Genomic DNA, 18157 nt, shown 5'->3' on the forward strand with positions numbered 1-18157 from the left:
CTGAGTACATGTTTCTTTATAAAATATATAATGAATGAACATTATATCTCAGAAAGATTATCATGTGTTTTCCAATCACAGTTTTAAAGAAATCTCTGCTTTGTCGGCATGGCCGTAGGAATCCATTTTTGTGAGCTATAGACCGGTAGTAGTCAGGTAGTGTAAACATGAGTAAGAGCAGTTGGCTTAGGCACTCTAGAGGCAGAAATGTAGATTTAAAAAAATCCAAAGTCTCTGTAAGAAGAAAGCTGTAGCTGGAACATGAACTGGGCATGTTTAGCTCCTGATGCTAAACAATTGATTCCAAACTTGTAAAGGCTCAAAGAGGACAGGGAAAGGATACAGCAGGAGGACAAAGAGAAAGACAATCAGCAAAAATTGACATGCAATAGAGTCAGATACTAATAGTGGTAATAATAATCCAACGAATCTGTTGATTATCTTTGGATACCAGGCACTGTACTAACTACTTTATATGATTCTATGACTTAACACATTATTATCATTAATATTTCATTGAAACTTCACCCCAACCCGCTAGTATTCTCACTTTAAAAATGAGAAAACTGAGGGTCAAGATCTGCCAAGATCATTCAAAGGCAGAATCTGACTTTAAGTCTAGTAAATCTGATATGTCTACTTCCAAAGCACATTTTCTCAGTTCCCTGCTCTGCATTACACAACACAGATGCACAGAGAAAAGGAAGGGCACAAGATAAGAGCAAGAAGGACATAAGAAAAAATGCCAACCAGATTTTCCTCAGTCCTGAGTTCCTTTTAATTCCTAAGGTGAACCCTCCCTGCCTCCGACTTACCCCTTTTGCTTCTCACTATTCTTTCCACCCCACACAGCCCAGAAAGCTAGTCCATTCTCCAGAAGCTGGAGTCAAAGAGAGATAACATAACATAAAGATGTACACTCAATGCCCCTTTTTTCATTTTATGTTGAGTGAAGAAGACTGAGCTACACGAACAGGAAGCAATCCAAGTAAGCATACTTGTGTAGAGTTTCTATAGTAATCTAAATTTACCAAAGTCAATCTGACACACAGCAGCAGGACATTTAGCATAAATGGAAACTATGCAAATAAATCAGTATAATTTATGCTATAAACAAAAGGGTCCTGGATACTAGAACTATAGATTTTAGAACCAAAATGGACCCTGGAGATTATTTCAACCCCTTATTTTAGACTCCCTTCCCAAGCACAACTTATTCTTTTATCCACTATGTACTTACCTCTGTGTACATACCTCTAGGGTGCAATTTATTCATTTATTCACACTTACCTCTCCAAAAAAAAATTATTAGTCCCTCCTATGTACCAAGATTTATAAAGGCACAGGAATATAGAAGTAAACACGATAAATAACCAAAAGATAAAATAAACAAAACAATATAAGCTAATGATAAGCACTATGAAAAAAAATAATAAAGAGTAACATAATAAAAAATGATTGGGGGGCCTGCCCAGTGGCATAGCAGTTAAGTTTGTACGCTCCACTTCAGTGGCCCGGGGTTCGCAGGTTTGGATCCCGGGCGCGGACCTACGCACCACTTATCACGCCATGCTGTGGTGGTGTCCCATATAAAGCAGTGGAAGATGGGCACAGATGTTAGCCCAGGGCCAATCTTCCTCAGCAAAAAAGAGGAGGACTGGCAACAGATGTTAGCCCAGGGCTAATCTTCCTCAAAAAAAAAAAAAAATGATTGGGGTTGGAGATTAAGGTAAGGGATGGAGGGCTACTTTAGATTGGGTGGTCAGAGCAGGTGGGCCTTTCTGAAGCTAGGACATTTAAAGAGACACTTAAATGTATAAAAAGAATAATCCATGTGAACATCTCGGGACAGAGCATTCCAGAAAAATGGAACAGGATGTGGAAAGGCCTGGAGGCCAAGCAAGCTTGGTACAGTTGAGAAACCACCAGGTGGCTGGAGTGGCTGCAGGGGAGGGAAAGGGAGAGTGGAAGAGGATGAAATCAGAGAGGTAAGTGGAGGCCAGATCACAGGAAGATTCAAATTTTATTCTATCCCAATAAGTCATTATACGGTTCAAAGCAGGGATTTTAAAGTGTGATTCCTGGGCCAGTAGCACCAGTATTATCTGGGAACTTGTTAGAAATGCCAATTCTTGAGCCCCACCCAGCCAAAGCTGATCAGAAACTGTGGGTGTAGGGCCCAGAAATCTGTGTTTTAAGAAGCCTGCCAGGTGATTTTGATGCATATTAACATTTGAGAACCATCGGTTTAAAGTAAGAAAGTGGCATGATCTAATTTTTAATCATTTTGCTGTCATGAAAATATAAGGTTGAGGGACAAGAGGAGAAGCCAGAAAACTAGATCGGAATCTCTAGGTGAGAGACAATGGTGACAGTGCAGATGAAGAAAAGATTTATCACATTGCATGAATAAATTATTTTAGCACTCACTTTCCCAACTTAAATGATCTCTATGAATAAATAAATGAACAAGTGAATGGCTAAGTTAAAGAAGAGAATAAATGTTTAAAAATAAAGTAGTTAAGGAGCCTGTGTAGTGGCATAGCGGTTGGGTTCGAGGGTTCAGACCCTGGGCACAGACCTACGCACCACTTGTCAAGCCATGCTATGGCAGCGTCCCATATAGAGTAAAGGAGGATGGGCACGGATGTTGGCTCAGGGCCGATCTTCCTTAGCAAAAGAGAGGAGGATTGGCAACAGATGTTAGCTCAGGGCTAATCTTTCTCAAAAAAAATAAATAATTAATTAAAAAAATAAAGTAGCTGAGGTACAGAGAGGCTGTCTTACTCCCTAGCAAAGAAGCTCCGTCAGCTACTCCCTCCCAATTCTCCATCTGTGTGATCCTTTGAGCAGCTGCTCCCTGCAATCAAGTCTAGGTCTTGGAGACTAAAAAAGCCTCAGAGAGTTTCTATGGGCTACTGATATAAGAATTCATCAAGGAGCAGAACTATACAGTCCTGGAGCTCTGATACAAGACACAGATCCAAGGGCAGAGTTTTAAAGCAGAGGAAAGGGAGGATGAGGAGGTTAGTGGTTGGAGGCTGAACTAGGAAATTAAGAAGAGAAGGGCTAGCTCATATTCTCTGTCATCCATCCTGATTCTTCATCCCAACCCAAGGCACCTAAAAGCCGAATTACCTCAAGACAAGCTTAAGGCAAAGCCCAATTTCAAGGATTAGGAAAAGCATCTTTGCCACACCTTCTTCCCCAGAAATACGCAAATAATACTTGCCAGCACTTATTCTCAATTGCCTGAAATCCCTTGAACTGTAAGAAACGCATTCCTTTTCACAGTTAGAGATAAAATGCCTTAAACTGTGTTTTTTTAAGAGGAACAACACATACATGTGAATACATTTTAATCCAAGTGTTAGTGATAATAGATGCTCTCCTTTTTCAGTATTGAAAGCAGAAATAGAAAGCAGAAAGATGGAGTCTAAAAGGCAAAAGAGGGAATGGACAGGGAAGCTATGACTGAGGGAGGAGGGAGGCAAAGTCAAGACAGGCAAATGTGACACTATTGCTGCCAACTCGCCCTTTTTGTCTTCATTAGCATGAGTACAAGTAGAGGCAGTGAGCAAAGGTACTTCAAGTCCTCAGAAGTCAGCCAATACCCAAGTGAAAATATGCTAATAGGTCTATCTGGAACCTGTCCGACATCAAGACATCTCTTTATATTGGAGTTGCATTCCCTGTTTGTTTTCTTTATGCTGTGTCTGCAATAAACAGAACTAGAAAAGACCACTTAGACAATGAAAAAAGAATCCCCACAGGCTATGTCTACACAGATGGAGAGAAGAGGAGAGTTGAGGCAGTAATTTAGATAAAAGAGAACTCCATCTTACTAATGGAGAAAAGAATTTTCTGCTGATTATGGTAATATAGTTTAGTTATCTATTTTGATCACATAAGATTCCCACTCCAATTTGCCATGAAGACATACTTCAGTTCACAGATGTGACTATTTCATCAGTTATTATTTGATTTCAAAACAGAGGGCATTCATAATTCTAGAAAATGATTTGCATTTGATTACTGGTATTGTCATAAAAATATTAATAATAATAATTACAATAAACATAAGAGAAAATAAGTATGTAGTGGTTACCACATGCCAGGAACTGTTCTAAGTATATTGACTAATTTAATCCAAATACCATACTTTGAAAGGAGCAAACTCAGTGAGAGTGATTAAGCTTTATTTTAGAATATGTGGGGAGAGATTAACTTGACATTCTTTATCTCTGTTAGGATAAACCATTTAAAATCACTAATGGCCTCAAACTAAAAACCATCTCATGAGTTTAAATAATATGTTTCTCCTAGTACTGCACTCTTGAGGATTGATATGACAAAGTTTCAAAGCAATTCCCTTTGAAATGACAATTAACATAATCATCAAGCACTTAAAATATATGGCATTATACTAGGTTCTGAGATTATTTTTCCACTAAGTTTTCTTCCCTTACGTTTTGTAAAAAAAAAAAAAAAAAATCACATTACATCCTAATAGCCAAAAATATATTCTTGATCCCCATGGGAGTGACTATTAGCCATAAATGTTAAATGATTCCCCATAGCATTTCAAGAGGTACCAGGGTTTGAATCTTGACTCCTCAAAAGCTCTTAAAATCTTACAAAGATAAATCATTGTAGCACTTAGAGAATATTAACAATGTGAATTAAAAATATGCATTGCCTCTAATATCAATGAATTTAATTTAAATAGCTAGATTGCATCAGAAAGTGAATTTAGGCTTTTGTATTTGCCAATTGCTTTCTGCCATAGCCAATCAAAGGTATATCCTACACTTGGAGCTTTCTGTTTACAAAATACTTTCATTGAAATGATCTCATTGAATCATGACATCTAATCCTTGATTTAGTTATTATTATCATCAACATCACTCTTTACAACAGAGATAAAGTTACTTAAAGTTCTATGTGCTGGTGAGGCCTTGGATTCCTACCTTCTGACCTCAAGTTGTCTTACTTTACACCATATCACAACCACTTCAAGAAATGGGAGATAATAAAGAAAAATATGGAGCACGTGACTCTAGCTAAACCAGTATCCCTCACTGAACTGTGTTAAGCTTGTAGTGATTTTGATTAAACTTTACTGAAGGAGTCTAAAAATCCCATTTAAAGGCTCTCAGTTGGTACCAATAAGCCTTACCATACTACTAAGGCAAAACTATGAGATTCAATGGATAACAAAGAGAGGGTAAGAGTACAAAAAGGAAAGAGAAAAAAAAGGAACACAATACCAATGGGAATTTCATTTAGAAGGATTCAACGCAAATAAGCCAAAGGAAATCATTTCAAGGGGCCCCCATGAGCCCCCACGAGCCCCCACTCCACACTGAGAGCATAACCACTTTGAAAAAAGGTTGACCTCAGTGGCAGAAAACCCCATGCTCAACAGCTATGTTTGAGTAATTATCTTTAATTTGCCCTTAATAATAACCAAAATTCATTTTTACTCACCCTATAACTTGGTGCTCATAATACTGCAATGTCCTCTTGAGAGTTTGCTGTATCGTCTGAGGCTACAGAATAATAATAATAATAAAAATACATTATCAGCAAATCAGTGCCATTCCCATTCTGAGCATCACAGGCAGATATGTAGCTTCTGATTTATCTCATAAGAGTTTTCACTTTACAATATTAACCCATTATGCGTTTTGCCATGTATTTTCCCCATGGGAGCTAAAATGAGGCACTCAGCAATTACCCAGAATTTCCCACTTTCAAGTATGATAGTATTTCCTAGCCATATTTTTCCCATTTCTGTTGTACCAGCTATTATATTCAGTGAAACACTCATTGGCTGCATACAATAAACCTAGGCCTTGGGGGCATTGGAGAGGGGGTGTACTGAATAAACATGGGTCATGCCCAGGTCAAGCCTGGTTTCCTCAAGGGATTTCAGGCAAGGGTTCTGGAGCCTCCTAGAGGGGCCACAGTGCTTTGGGCAAGAAATGGGGTTTACAGCAAATACTACCTAAGCAGCTCATGACCGAATTTTATAATCCTCTCCTCTTCATAATAGCTGAAGACAGAGCTTCTTAATCCCAGACCAAGAAATTATTCTTAGACTTACTTAGGCATCAGAGCCTGAACTTAGAATTTCAGACCAAGGGAGCCATGAAAGTGACACAAAGATCCCAGAGCATAGATTTTGTTAACAAATTATGATAAGAACCAAATTCTCAGTGGCAAGAGTGTGAATTTTTTAAAATAATAAAAACTTGTAGTCAATCAAGCAGGAGAGAAGCTATCAAAGGCTTATCAAAATATTGATTCATTATAGCCATGGATGAATTTTAGGGGAATATAATGACTCTAACACAGACCCTTCAAGATGTGAGGCAGCATGGTAGTTTAGTTCTCATGGGCTGCCATTAATTAACTACGTAAACCTAGATAAATCTAAAAAGGTAGTCTGCAGAAAGGATCTAGCACAGTGCTTGTACCTAAGAAGCAGTTAATAAATATCAGTTTATTTCCCATCCCTAATCCTTCAAAGTAACTGTCTTAAAAATATAGTCTCCTTTAAAGGAGACTACAGAGGTCATTGTCAAGGTGCATTTGAACCCCTTCCATGTTCGCCTCTTTCTGAAAACATCCATAATAGATGTACAATCTCCCTAACTAACACCATTCAAAGTTGCAACTTCCTCCATGGTAGGAAACGGTTATTTTAAAGATAGAGGAATGTGAGCTTCAATTAAATCAAGGGCATCCACTGAGATCTACTCTACACTACCATTTAGGAGAACCCTTTCACTGAGCAAATCTAAGGCCTCAGACATATTCTTCACTTTAGCCAAGCCAACACAGAAATTAATTTTAGGAGGCATCAGCCTCCAAGTGTTCAAAGAAAGAGATACAGGGCTATTTCTTTCAACAGCTGTTTTTCATTTATACCAGGTTAAAACGATAAACATGAGGCCTCCGACTGGCACAGATATTTCTGCTCATCAGGATAGAATCAAAGCAGAGTAAATACAATGTACCTAGGAAAGAAAAATCATTCCGGAATCAAGAAGCAATAGAACTGTTGAGAAATCTAAAGAGGACGAAGCAGACACAGCCATCCTAGTGCACATGAAGTGTGCTTGAAAAACCCAACCCACAGCCAACCTAAACCAAGTCATTATCAGTCACAGGCTCAGGACCCCTGGGATATGGGCCTCTTGCACTTGCTTGGCAGTTTCTGAGCTAAGATAACTTTCTCTTTGGCAACATGCCCAAAAAGCAGAGAATATCCACAGAGGGATTATCCTTCCAATAACCTCTGGTCACAAAACATGGAACAGAAAGCAGGAACTATAGTGCACAGGGTGAGTTAAGACCACAATGAGCTCATTTGGACAAAAGACATTTTTCTCCTGTACCAGGAATTTCCCAGTCATTAAAAAGCACATGTTTGTGAAAGGAGTTAAGCCTTTTAAAGAGCTGACTTTTTTCTTTTGTGAAGCAATTACTTTTACTCCCAGCAGGAGTTAAATGTATAGTTTCCAAACACATTAAAAGGAAAATGCTCTCTGGGCATGTTCAACAAAGCTTCAACTTGGTAAAGCATTTATATACTTCCTGTTGCTTGCCAAAGCCAGTGGGCACATTCTGATGGTCTGAACTATGTGCATAGAGGCTGACTGCAGAGTATCTCCTGATCTTCAGCTAGACATGGTTGACTTCAACACAGACTTGTGTTGCTGCTCAGAATGTCTTATCTCCATGGATTCATTTGAATCTGCTTCAGTTTGCCTAATTGTGAGACATCTTCACATAATTTCAAGGTCTCTCTGACCTGAATAAAAATCATGAAGTGAAGTTCCACACCTGGACCAAAGCCTTCTGCAGGGGTAACTTCTGCCTGGAAGGTCTTATGGTCCACTTACTAAGTGTCCGTGTATGCCAGTGATGCAAGTCAGTGTAGATTATTAGTGGGAAAGCACTGGCTTTGAAGACATGCAGATCCTCTCTCCTCTTCAAGAATGCCACTCCATACCAGTCCCCTATTCAACAGTTCCATCCAACCTTCTGTAGGCCGAGTTTCCATTCCTCTTATCTGTACCTGTCCTTTCATTTAAGAAGTTTAGAAAGATGATTTAGAACAGAGGATTTAAGATCTATCTGGGTTCAAAGTCCAGCTCTGTGACTCACTAGCTAGATGACCTTGGGCAGTTTACTTAAGCTGCCTGAAATAAGATTTCTTATGTATATATTATTATTACAGAAATCAATTGAAATAATTAAAGTCAAGTCTCTGGTGCATAGTAGGTGCATAATAAATGATAGTATGACTATGCTCAGCTAGAAAACATGGTTCCTACCCTCAGGAGTCTCCTAATCTAGTTGGAGGAACACAAGGTATATGTTAGAACACCCACCCCACAAGGGTAATGTTTCAACATCCTCATCACTAAAAAATCAATAGACCTACCACTAGTAGAGAAGATGGTGCCAATTCCAGTAGATAAAAGAAAAAAATAGGAAAATGACAGCTGAATTAATAAATGTTTTCAATGAAACCTTCAGATCAGTCCAGAGAGATGGTGACAAAAGCAGAATTCTCATAATTAAGATTGACAATAGACCTAAAGCCAGGCCTACAACTGGGAAAGACATTGAAGCACCATAGCTAAGATCACGACCCCAGGCATTATGCTTTACAACTAATAAGAAACAACCCATGAACCTCCTCTCTAGGACACAAAGAATGTTCAACAGGAGAGCTGGGTGGCCTAAGGCTTTTATAGCCATATGCTAGAGGATCTGAGAGACAAGTGTGGGAAAGGAGACAAAATCTACTGTACCTATCATAAAAAGAAAATCAAAGAGGTCTGTGATTTTTCTCTGCTTCCCCTAAACTAAGACATAGATAGTGGCCTCCTATTGTCCCTACTCAACACAAAGACACAATGGATAGGAAAACAGCTGGAAAGAGACAGCAGCTGTCTATGTCCTGCACAAGTATTGTCTGGGGCACAATCAGAAGGCACCCAAAAGCTTCCATCATGTGGCAACAAGAAGCCATCTTCATCTCTAGTGTCATTAACAGCTTCACTCTACTTGGCCAGCAGTGACTGACCCCCACAGACTAAATGTTATACTCATGAAAGGTCATGGGATCCAAACAGCCAGCCATGAAACAGTCCCAGCAGAGCCAGAGAAATGATCCCTGAGGAGTGGGAGGAAGCAGTTCCCAGCAGCTGGCCCTGCAAGCTCAGACAGCACTGCGGAGGCTCCCACACAGTCCCTGCTCTGGATATCCGCACCAGCTGCTGCGGGGATCGGGCAGGAGGTAGGGAGTCAAGATCTGTGTGTGTGTGTGTGTGTGTGTGTGTGTGGCATGAAACGCAGTTGTTATAGTACAAAGTACACATTCATCTCAATTTTACAGACATGAAGGAGTTGAGGCTCAGATTGGTTAAGTAAGTACTCCAAGATCACACAGTTAGTAAGTGAATAAGTCCCTGCAAGCCAGGACTGGCTTCGAAGTGAGCCCTCTTTCTACTAGATGCCTTGAGGGTCCCTCTCACCTTTAACAGTCTGTGATTCTATATTCTGTTTTAATATATACAGCACTTCATCATGCCAAAAACGAACAAATAAAAATCCACAGATAATTTAAAAACAAACTTCTTATTTCTGCTTTATAACACGTACCCATAAGCTACAGAATTAATAGAAATAATAGGTCTGCCTTTAAAAGAAACATCCATATATAGCCATGTCATCTTATTTACTTAAATATGAGAAAATTATGTATCAATGTCAGAAATTAAATGATATGGGTATATATTTAATTACTAATGCTTTAAGGCAGTGGTTTTCAACTCTATCTGCACATTAAGATCACCTGGGGAGCTTTTAAAAAATACCAGTGCCTGAGAACCACCCCCAAATTTTCCAATTCAACTGGTTTGGGAGACCCAGTTGCTTCTAATGTGTAGTTAGGGTTGAAAACCTTTCATTTAAGGTATAAACATGATGATCAAGACTAATACTCTATAAACCTTATCTGAATAAGTCAGCATTAATGAGAGTAGTTTCTTTATTCAAATATCAAGTAGGCTTCTGAAAGAAGCTGCTAAATTCAACACAGTTCCATTTATCAACTGTCACTAATGGCTTATAACCAAATATGAATTCATTGGATAAACAAATAACTATATTGCTTGAGGCATAAATACAGGATGTTTTTTAATTCCCCATGCACTTATGCCAGCATTCAATTTTGCGCTGGCACGTACATAGCAATATAACACCTAGTGTGATTTCTGTGCTTACTCCATGTGAGTAAGCCCATTACATATATGAACTCCTTTGATTTTCACATCAACATTATGAGCTAGGTGTTATTATTTTACAAATGAGAAAACTGAGACACAGGAAGTTCAAGTTGCCCTGTGTCACAGAGGGAAAAAGGACAAAGCCAGTGTTGAAACTCAAGTAATCTGCTCTAGAATCCAAGCATGTAATCTCCAACCCATACTGCACATAATATTTAACACTCTGTATTTGGCTGAGCCCTTTACAGTTCACATTTTTTAATGGATGTTATCCCAATTGATCCTTGCACCAATCCAGTGAAAGAGTCAGAATGGTGTGATTATTACCATTTGACTGAAAAGGAACCAAAGTTAAAGAGATTAGAAGCCCTCTTTTACAAAAAGAGCATCTCTTCCCTTATAAAACTATCATCAATAATAAAGTAATTTTTAATGTCAACATAAGAATCACATGGATTCCAATTAGTTGTTTGCTTCTAGACACACTTAACGTTCTTTAAACCAAACCTGTATAAACAAAGAAGGCCATGGGCAAAATTGTGAATTAAGTCTCAATTTAGATGCACTTCCCTAGCTTTCTCTCATCCTCCAGCTCACCTCTTCCTTACTCTCCAGGTGTCCAGTGTATTTATGCTGTATGCTGATAGGCCAAATCCCCACCATTATCATCTAAACTCCCAAAACAGGTCTCCAAAAATCATCATTACATATTCTTTTTCCTTTCCTCATCAAAATTTCAAATCTCATTAGTAGGTGAGATTTGACCTCAGAAGGTGGTCAGGAGGAATCCTACCACCATTTCCTCAAAAACTCAATCCTCAATCCGTACTAAGGTAAGTGATGGTATAAATGAGCTTCCCTGCATTATGTAAGATGGTCTGAACCACTAGTGGTGGAATTTTGGTAAATAGGCTTGTCACTGAGAGATAAAGGAACTTTTCTTATCATCCCCCAAATCACAATACAGAGATCTCCACTTTCTCCACAACATGAGAGCATTTTGCTATTAGGACATGACATGTCAAATTCCATCATTTAAAAAGATCAAAATTATAATGTTAAATACCCTATCTTTATGGCTAGGCCTGTAGACACCATGGATCAAATCGTATGATTGGTATTATTAATAAAACTAGTCAAAATAATAAGTCACTTCTAACAACCAGCTTAACTACTTCCGAAAGAGATGTATTTGTAGTAATTATCTTGCTAATTTATCTTGCTAAATATCCAGACATAATATTCATTTTCCCAGCCTCTGACTAAACCTACTACATATAAACTAAAAAAAAAAAAAAAAATAGACTGCAAATTAAATATAGAACTTTGAGTCAGGACCTCTGTATTTCAAGCCCAGCTGTGCTACTGACCTTTTTATAAAATTAGCCAAAATCTCTTCACCTGGGAGTAAGAAACCTTGGGAAAAAAAATGCCTCCATTTTCCCATCTGAAAAACACATATAAGAAGTTCATAGTTCTCAGGGTCATTTTGAAAGAAAGCATTGCAAAGTTAAGCACTTATAAATAGCAGGTCAGAACATGATTCTGATTAAACCACCTTTCAGGAAACTTGGAATACCATTTCAAGTGACCGACACCAGTAATTTGCTAAACAAAACCAGTAGTCCGGACAATTAATTACAAAAAGCAAAAATGATAAGTGTCCTAAAAGAAAAAAATAAAAGCTAGAGATGCACTATATGCATAAATATAGAGTTCTTCTACACACACTGGTTGAACACTTGCACGATTTCATCCAATCTCCACTTTATTCTCCTGTGAACACAGGTACACGTTTGAGTGACCTTAGGGTGAAGGCTGACATTATGCTAATTGACCCATAAAGGGATTCAAACTGATACCCTTGGCCTTATTGGAAGTATGTTCTAATTAGCAAAGCATGGTGGTTACCATCATTGGAATTTTTTTTTTTTTTTGAGGAAGATTAGCCCTGAGCTAACATCTGTTGCCAATCCTATTTTTGCTGGGGAAGATCGGCCCTGGGCTAACATCTGTGCCCATCTTCCTCTTCTTAATATGTGGGACGCCACTACAGCATGGCTTGACAAGCTGTGCGATGGTCCACGCCCGGGATCCGAAACTGTGAACCCTAGGCCGCCGACGCGGAGCGCAAGAACTTAACCGCTATGCCACCAGGCCGGCCCCTCTCATTGTAATTATTGATTGTAACTGAAAATACTTAACATATAATCAATTTGATAATTAAGCTTTTCTATACAAAGTACATTGCTTTCCAAGTATTTTCCCCTTTGTTATTTTATTTTAATACCTTTCCAAAAATAGCCATTGAATTTCAATTTGATACAAGACCTAATATCATCAATACTAATGGAATCTGAAAATATACATTCCTTGAACTGAAACAGATCCAAAGGGTTACTTTTTCAGTCCTTCTCCCACCTTCAGGTAAGAGCACTTTTAAGTCATCCAAGAATTTTCGATATTTTCAACAAACTCTGGAGAATAACACCACCACCTTCAGTTTGTATCACACTTCCCAGTTTACAAATCACTTTCTTTTCCTTCATCTCATTAGATATCCACGGCAACCTCGTGAGTCTCAGATACAATTATCCACTTTCACAGATGAAAAAACTGAGATTCAGAGAGGTCAAAGTGTTTTGCCTCAGCTATGCAGCTGGAAAGAGCTGCCAACAAGACAAGGACTTAGGTCTTCTATGCTTTTTTTCCCACAGACTGTTGCCCCCATTGGTAACTCAGTTTGCTTTGGTGACTATTAGGAAATTCTTCCATGTATCTAACTGAAATCCCTTGTTTCCTTTCATTTTTTCTTGAATGGATACGAAAATGATGTAAAATTGTTTTCCCAAATTTGTATGATGTTATTGTTATTTAGATATTTCCGGTATGATCATTAGCTTCTTAACAGGGAAACTTTAGGAGAAACATGCTTCACTGGTCACCATCTTGGCCAACTTGGCTGTGTGAATAAAAACACTGACTATGAGACAAGATGGTACTGCTTCTAGCCACCTTCTCAGGAAAATGGATCAAGCCGTATTGCAAACCGTTGGAGGGACATGGCTGTAGGCCTAAACCCTTAAACCAAATAGAACCTCACAGATGGCACAGGGCTGACTCAGTCTACAAAATGAAATAAGGGTAAGCTTTCTGGATTAAACACACTGTAATAGCAGCCAACAACTCTGAGCCCAACATTTTGCCTGCAGCAACTCATTTAATCCTCACAAAAATCCTACAAGATTATCCCAATCTTATAAATGTGAAAACCGAAACCAGAGAAGTTAAAAAACTTGCCCAAAGTCACTTAGGTAGTAAGTGTCTGAGTCTATGTAAGTATCTATTCTATATCTAACGCCTCCAAAAGCCAAGTTCTTAATTTGCTCCTCTACGGGCTGGCCCAGTGGCATAGTGGTTAAGCTCGCGTGCTCTGCTTCAGTGGCTCTGGGTTCGAGGATTAGGATCCCAGGAGCGGACCTACACACAGCTCATCAAGCCATGCTGTGGCATCATCCCACATACAAAATAGAGGACGACTCGCACAGATGTTAGCTCAGGGTCAATCTTCCTCACCAAAATAAATAAATAATTTGCTCCTCCAAACTGAAATACAGTGTTCTCTCTTCACCAAGGCAGAAAAGGTTGCAGTTGAAAGGGATTAAGTTTTGGCTAGACTGTATGATTTTGGATACAGCATTTATTTTTCTGAACCTCAATTTCCTTTTTTATAAAATAGGGAAATTCCTAGCATAACTATTTCTCGGGGTTGTTGTAAGGTCAAAATGAAATAAAGCAATAAAGTATTATAACAACATGTACTATATGACAATTCTATGCAAAAATATCTTGATGAGGAAGTAGTCAAAAAAGTGTTGTATTGAACTAAACTGACCACATCTAATATCTAAGATTGGTGCCAGGCATGCCTCACAGCCCAAAGATGCCAATTAGATGCTGTAAAGCTAATTAGCGCCATTTCAACTCATGAGTACTCTACTGGATAGCAATGGCCCTTATGTAAGGAAATCATTTCTAGCTTTTTAAAACATCTTTGCAGCCTCCACTTAAGCATTTCCAAAGAATTTCCTACTGTTTCCAGTACTTGGGAGCTTTAGTGAGGTGTTTCCCAACAAAAGCCTGGAAATAAGGGAAGTAATATTTCTGCCTGACAGTTCCATTATAAAATTAAGACATAAAACAGGGAAATGTTTTGTCAATTCTAAATGCACCAGGTTAAACAATAATTTGTAAATGAGTGGCAGAGAATTACCTCTATACACCAGTCAGGTAATAGCTCCAGGCAAAGAGGGCCACTGAGCAGTAGAAGCAACATATCTAAGGGAGACGAAAACAGGTAGGGCATGGGAAAGCAGGTGAAGTTAGAGAGGGCAACCCACAGGAAAGAGAGGGGAGGGAATAGTTTATGATACATTATACCTAATACTGTTCGGAGCTTATTGACTCTCTGTCACATTGAGAAAGATTATTCCTCAGGTGAGGAAAATTCTTCAACCAACTGAACTTAAAAAAGGAGTCTTATGAACAGACATGGAGCATAAGGTCTTATTGGCAAGGCCTTCCCTACAACCAGATAGCTCCTTAAACCGGACTGAAGAATTTGGCATGGAATTTATTTTGCTTTGACTCTAAGTAGATTAAAGCAAATTTCTGATTATGACTTGGCTCTTCACGTAGTCTGAACAGGTAAGAAATGCGCTGACCATGCAGACTTTGAGTAATAAGCCTCATTTCACAGTTATTGCTCGCTGTAAATAAGTAAACCGTCATTCAGATGCCAACCAAAGTGTCATGGGCATTCTATTTAGCCAGTCAGTGGCTGAGAGTCTGATTATTTCAGGAGACTAATAAAAACAAGTTCTTGGAATTTAAAAGTCTCAGATGCTGAAACATGCAGAAACCATCAAAATACTACCCAGGGTGGCTCCTGCCTACCTCTACTGCTTCAACCTCTCCTGGAAGATAAAACTCAACAAGGGTCTAAATATAATCAGATCTAGTGTTGACTATAATCTGATGATCCAAACAGATATGAAACCTGCTTACTAGGCAGGTATTTGGCAATTGATGACTGCCATGTCATCAGTGTTTATGATACACTACATTCCTAAGCTAGAGGTACAGAATAATCACACTACTTTCTGGAAAAACATGCAGGCAGAAAAACACTAATACTGCATGACATAAAAAGTCTTACTTTTTTTCATTTAACTCTATCTGAGCACATTTTTAAGCTAGGTATCACTCTATTATATAATATCTATTATATTGCTTTCTCATCCCTTCTAATAAATTATTTAATTATACCAAGATCTGTGTATGTATGGGTATGCACAATTATATACTATCTATGAAGAGAAATACATACCCTTACGCATGTAGCTATTTCTTTGATAACCATGACTTCCATCATATTCAGAAATTGAACTACAAGTAATATCATTGCTCTTCCCAGACTCTGCAGCACAAGCTAAGCTGTTGGCAGTCGTGGTGGCTTTTGTCACTCTGTTCATAGCTGCCTCACCCATGGGAGCCTGGAGCATACAAACATGACAGTGGACAGGCACACTAGGTCAGTCTAGAGGCAGAGCCCTGATGAAAAAAGAGCCTTTCTCATTTCTAACATAGGTCTATGTTGTGTGGACTCATAGCACAGTCAGGAACTAAACGATTGGTGAGAGGAGGTAAGGTTTGAAAAAACCAACAGGAAATTGCTACCAGCCACCCGCTAGCAAGTCACAAAATAGGAAACATATGAGAGGTGAATAGGGAGTATACACTAAACAATATTGTATATTGTATCTTGTATATTGAGGATGGAACAATTCAGGGACATGTTGAGAGACACGTCATGGTGGAAAGAGCTTAGGACCCGCAACAGGAGAACCGGGCACTAAAATGTAAGTGGTCACTAGCTTCCTGACTTGGGGCAAGTTACAGTTTCTCTCTGAGCTTCAGTTTCCTCATCCTTAAATTGTGCCTAATAGTAATCCTTGCCCTGCCTACTTCATACATTTCCTGGCTGAATCAGGGTGGGATAATGTGTGTTAAAAACATGCTTCGTAAACTCTAAGCAGATGTCACTCATCGCTAGTGGCTTCTCTATAGGGAAAGTATAGGTCAGCACGTCATTCCTGATGTGGGGAAAATTAAGAAGAAAAAAAATGATGTCACTAAGGCCTTGTGTTTGTAGGTGTTAAAAAACAGTAGAGTTAGTGAAAGCCCCCGGTTTTTCCAGATTCTCTTCAAATCTACTTACACCAAAAACTAATCAAAATAAGCCATTAGTCACAAAAATGGCCATCATAATGTGAATTGTTGTCAAGGTCATTTTAGAAGAGCCTCAACAAAAGACATTGACACTTGCTCACATTAGAACCAAATTTTTAACGGTTAGTATTTCTTAGCCTTTTGTTTGTCTCATTACCTAATGGAAAATTAGTAACTGGGAAAAGGGGACGGTGAAAGGATGTGAGTAAGAAAGGAATATTGGGAACAGCTGCCTACAGAAGAGGGGAATTGTCTCTGGCACAGTATAATTTTTTTTTCAAATTCTTTCTAGAATACTACATGAGTTTTGAACATCTTGCTCTGCCAATCAGCTTTACAAATATCAGTCAAACACTGACCCACACATGTCACGTACACACATTCACACCAAACAACAGGGAATTTAAATGACATAATATTTAGGAAGAGGGTACTGATTGGATATCATTCACTATGTTCCAGCTTTAAAACACATTTTAATTTCCTCACCTGCATAAGGGCTCTTAACTGGAATTTCCAAGGCAAACCCAGTGCAGGAGCATCCATAATTGGCACAATACACATTAATCCATAATTTATTCATTTAAGTAGCAAAATCTCTGTAATCTCTAAACATTATAAAACATAAGGACGACATCAGCCCCATTTAGTCCTGTGAGGCTTATTTAAAATGAACACTGAAGTAGCAGTCACAGTTCTTTAAAATAACAGAACATAGTTTATGACACAGAATTAATAAGTATAATGCCATATAATCAAAAGTGCTATATATTATTATATTTTCATCTACCAATATATCCATGTTATCCTTACAGACCAACAACATTAAATAATTTACTGTAGCTACAGAGATCTCCAGATGGCTGCCTGAGAAGTGCCCAGACATACTCACTTCCACAAAGCCATCACTGTATGCTAGAGCCTTATGGGGCCAGACACCACATCTGATTCTAGGAGCACCGAGAGAGCTATCTCCATCTCATCCAAACCCAATCCTCCCCACAAAAACTTACTTTCCACTCCTGCAAAGGTACTTAAAATCAAGGGAGGTACTTATCAATTAATAATTTAACATGATAAGGTATTTAAAATGTACACAGTCCAATTTGTCTGGTGGGAGAGACTCATAGCAGATTTTTGTGGCATGAGGTTTTGATATAGGAATTAAGAGAGAGAGAGAGAGAAACTGAGAACAGGGACTATCAAAAGTAAATGTTTCTACAATTTTTTCTCAACCTTACCCCATAATATATCAGAGTTTAAACTAGTATAAAATGCCAAGGCAGAAACACTGATATGCTTTGCTTTGATACACCTTTGCTTTCACTGCTATTAGTTACTCTGGAAGAGCAAAATAAGAAACTTTTTTATTTTAGGTTTTTAAGATATTTCCAGGCAGGCATATCTTGATTTGATTTATAAATCACATAAAGCAGATGAATACCTTATCTAATGGCCAAGAATTGTAGGTCTGATCTTATTTTTAGATTCAAATTTATAGACATATTTTATAGTTTTACAATGGTAACATTTTTATTGACCCCTATTCAAAAATG

General features: G+C 38.4%; 1 protein-coding gene across 1 annotated transcript in view; it reads right to left on the bottom strand.

The window, feature by feature from the left end:
* The window catches only part of GUCY1A2 (guanylate cyclase 1 soluble subunit alpha 2), a 284330-nt gene that overhangs the window by 249745 nt on the left and 16428 nt on the right, over positions 1-18157 (bottom strand). Inside the window, exon 2 of the mRNA XM_004427377.3 lies at positions 5491-5552. Coding sequence (XP_004427434.3) covers positions 5491-5552 — 62 coding nt within the window. The remainder of the gene's footprint in view (positions 1-5490; positions 5553-18157) is intronic.

This window comes from Ceratotherium simum, chromosome 7, assembly GCF_057802395.1.
Source record: "Ceratotherium simum simum isolate JZ-2026a chromosome 7, ASM5780239v1, whole genome shotgun sequence".
In the NCBI taxonomy this organism is placed as follows: domain Eukaryota; kingdom Metazoa; phylum Chordata; class Mammalia; order Perissodactyla; family Rhinocerotidae; genus Ceratotherium; species Ceratotherium simum.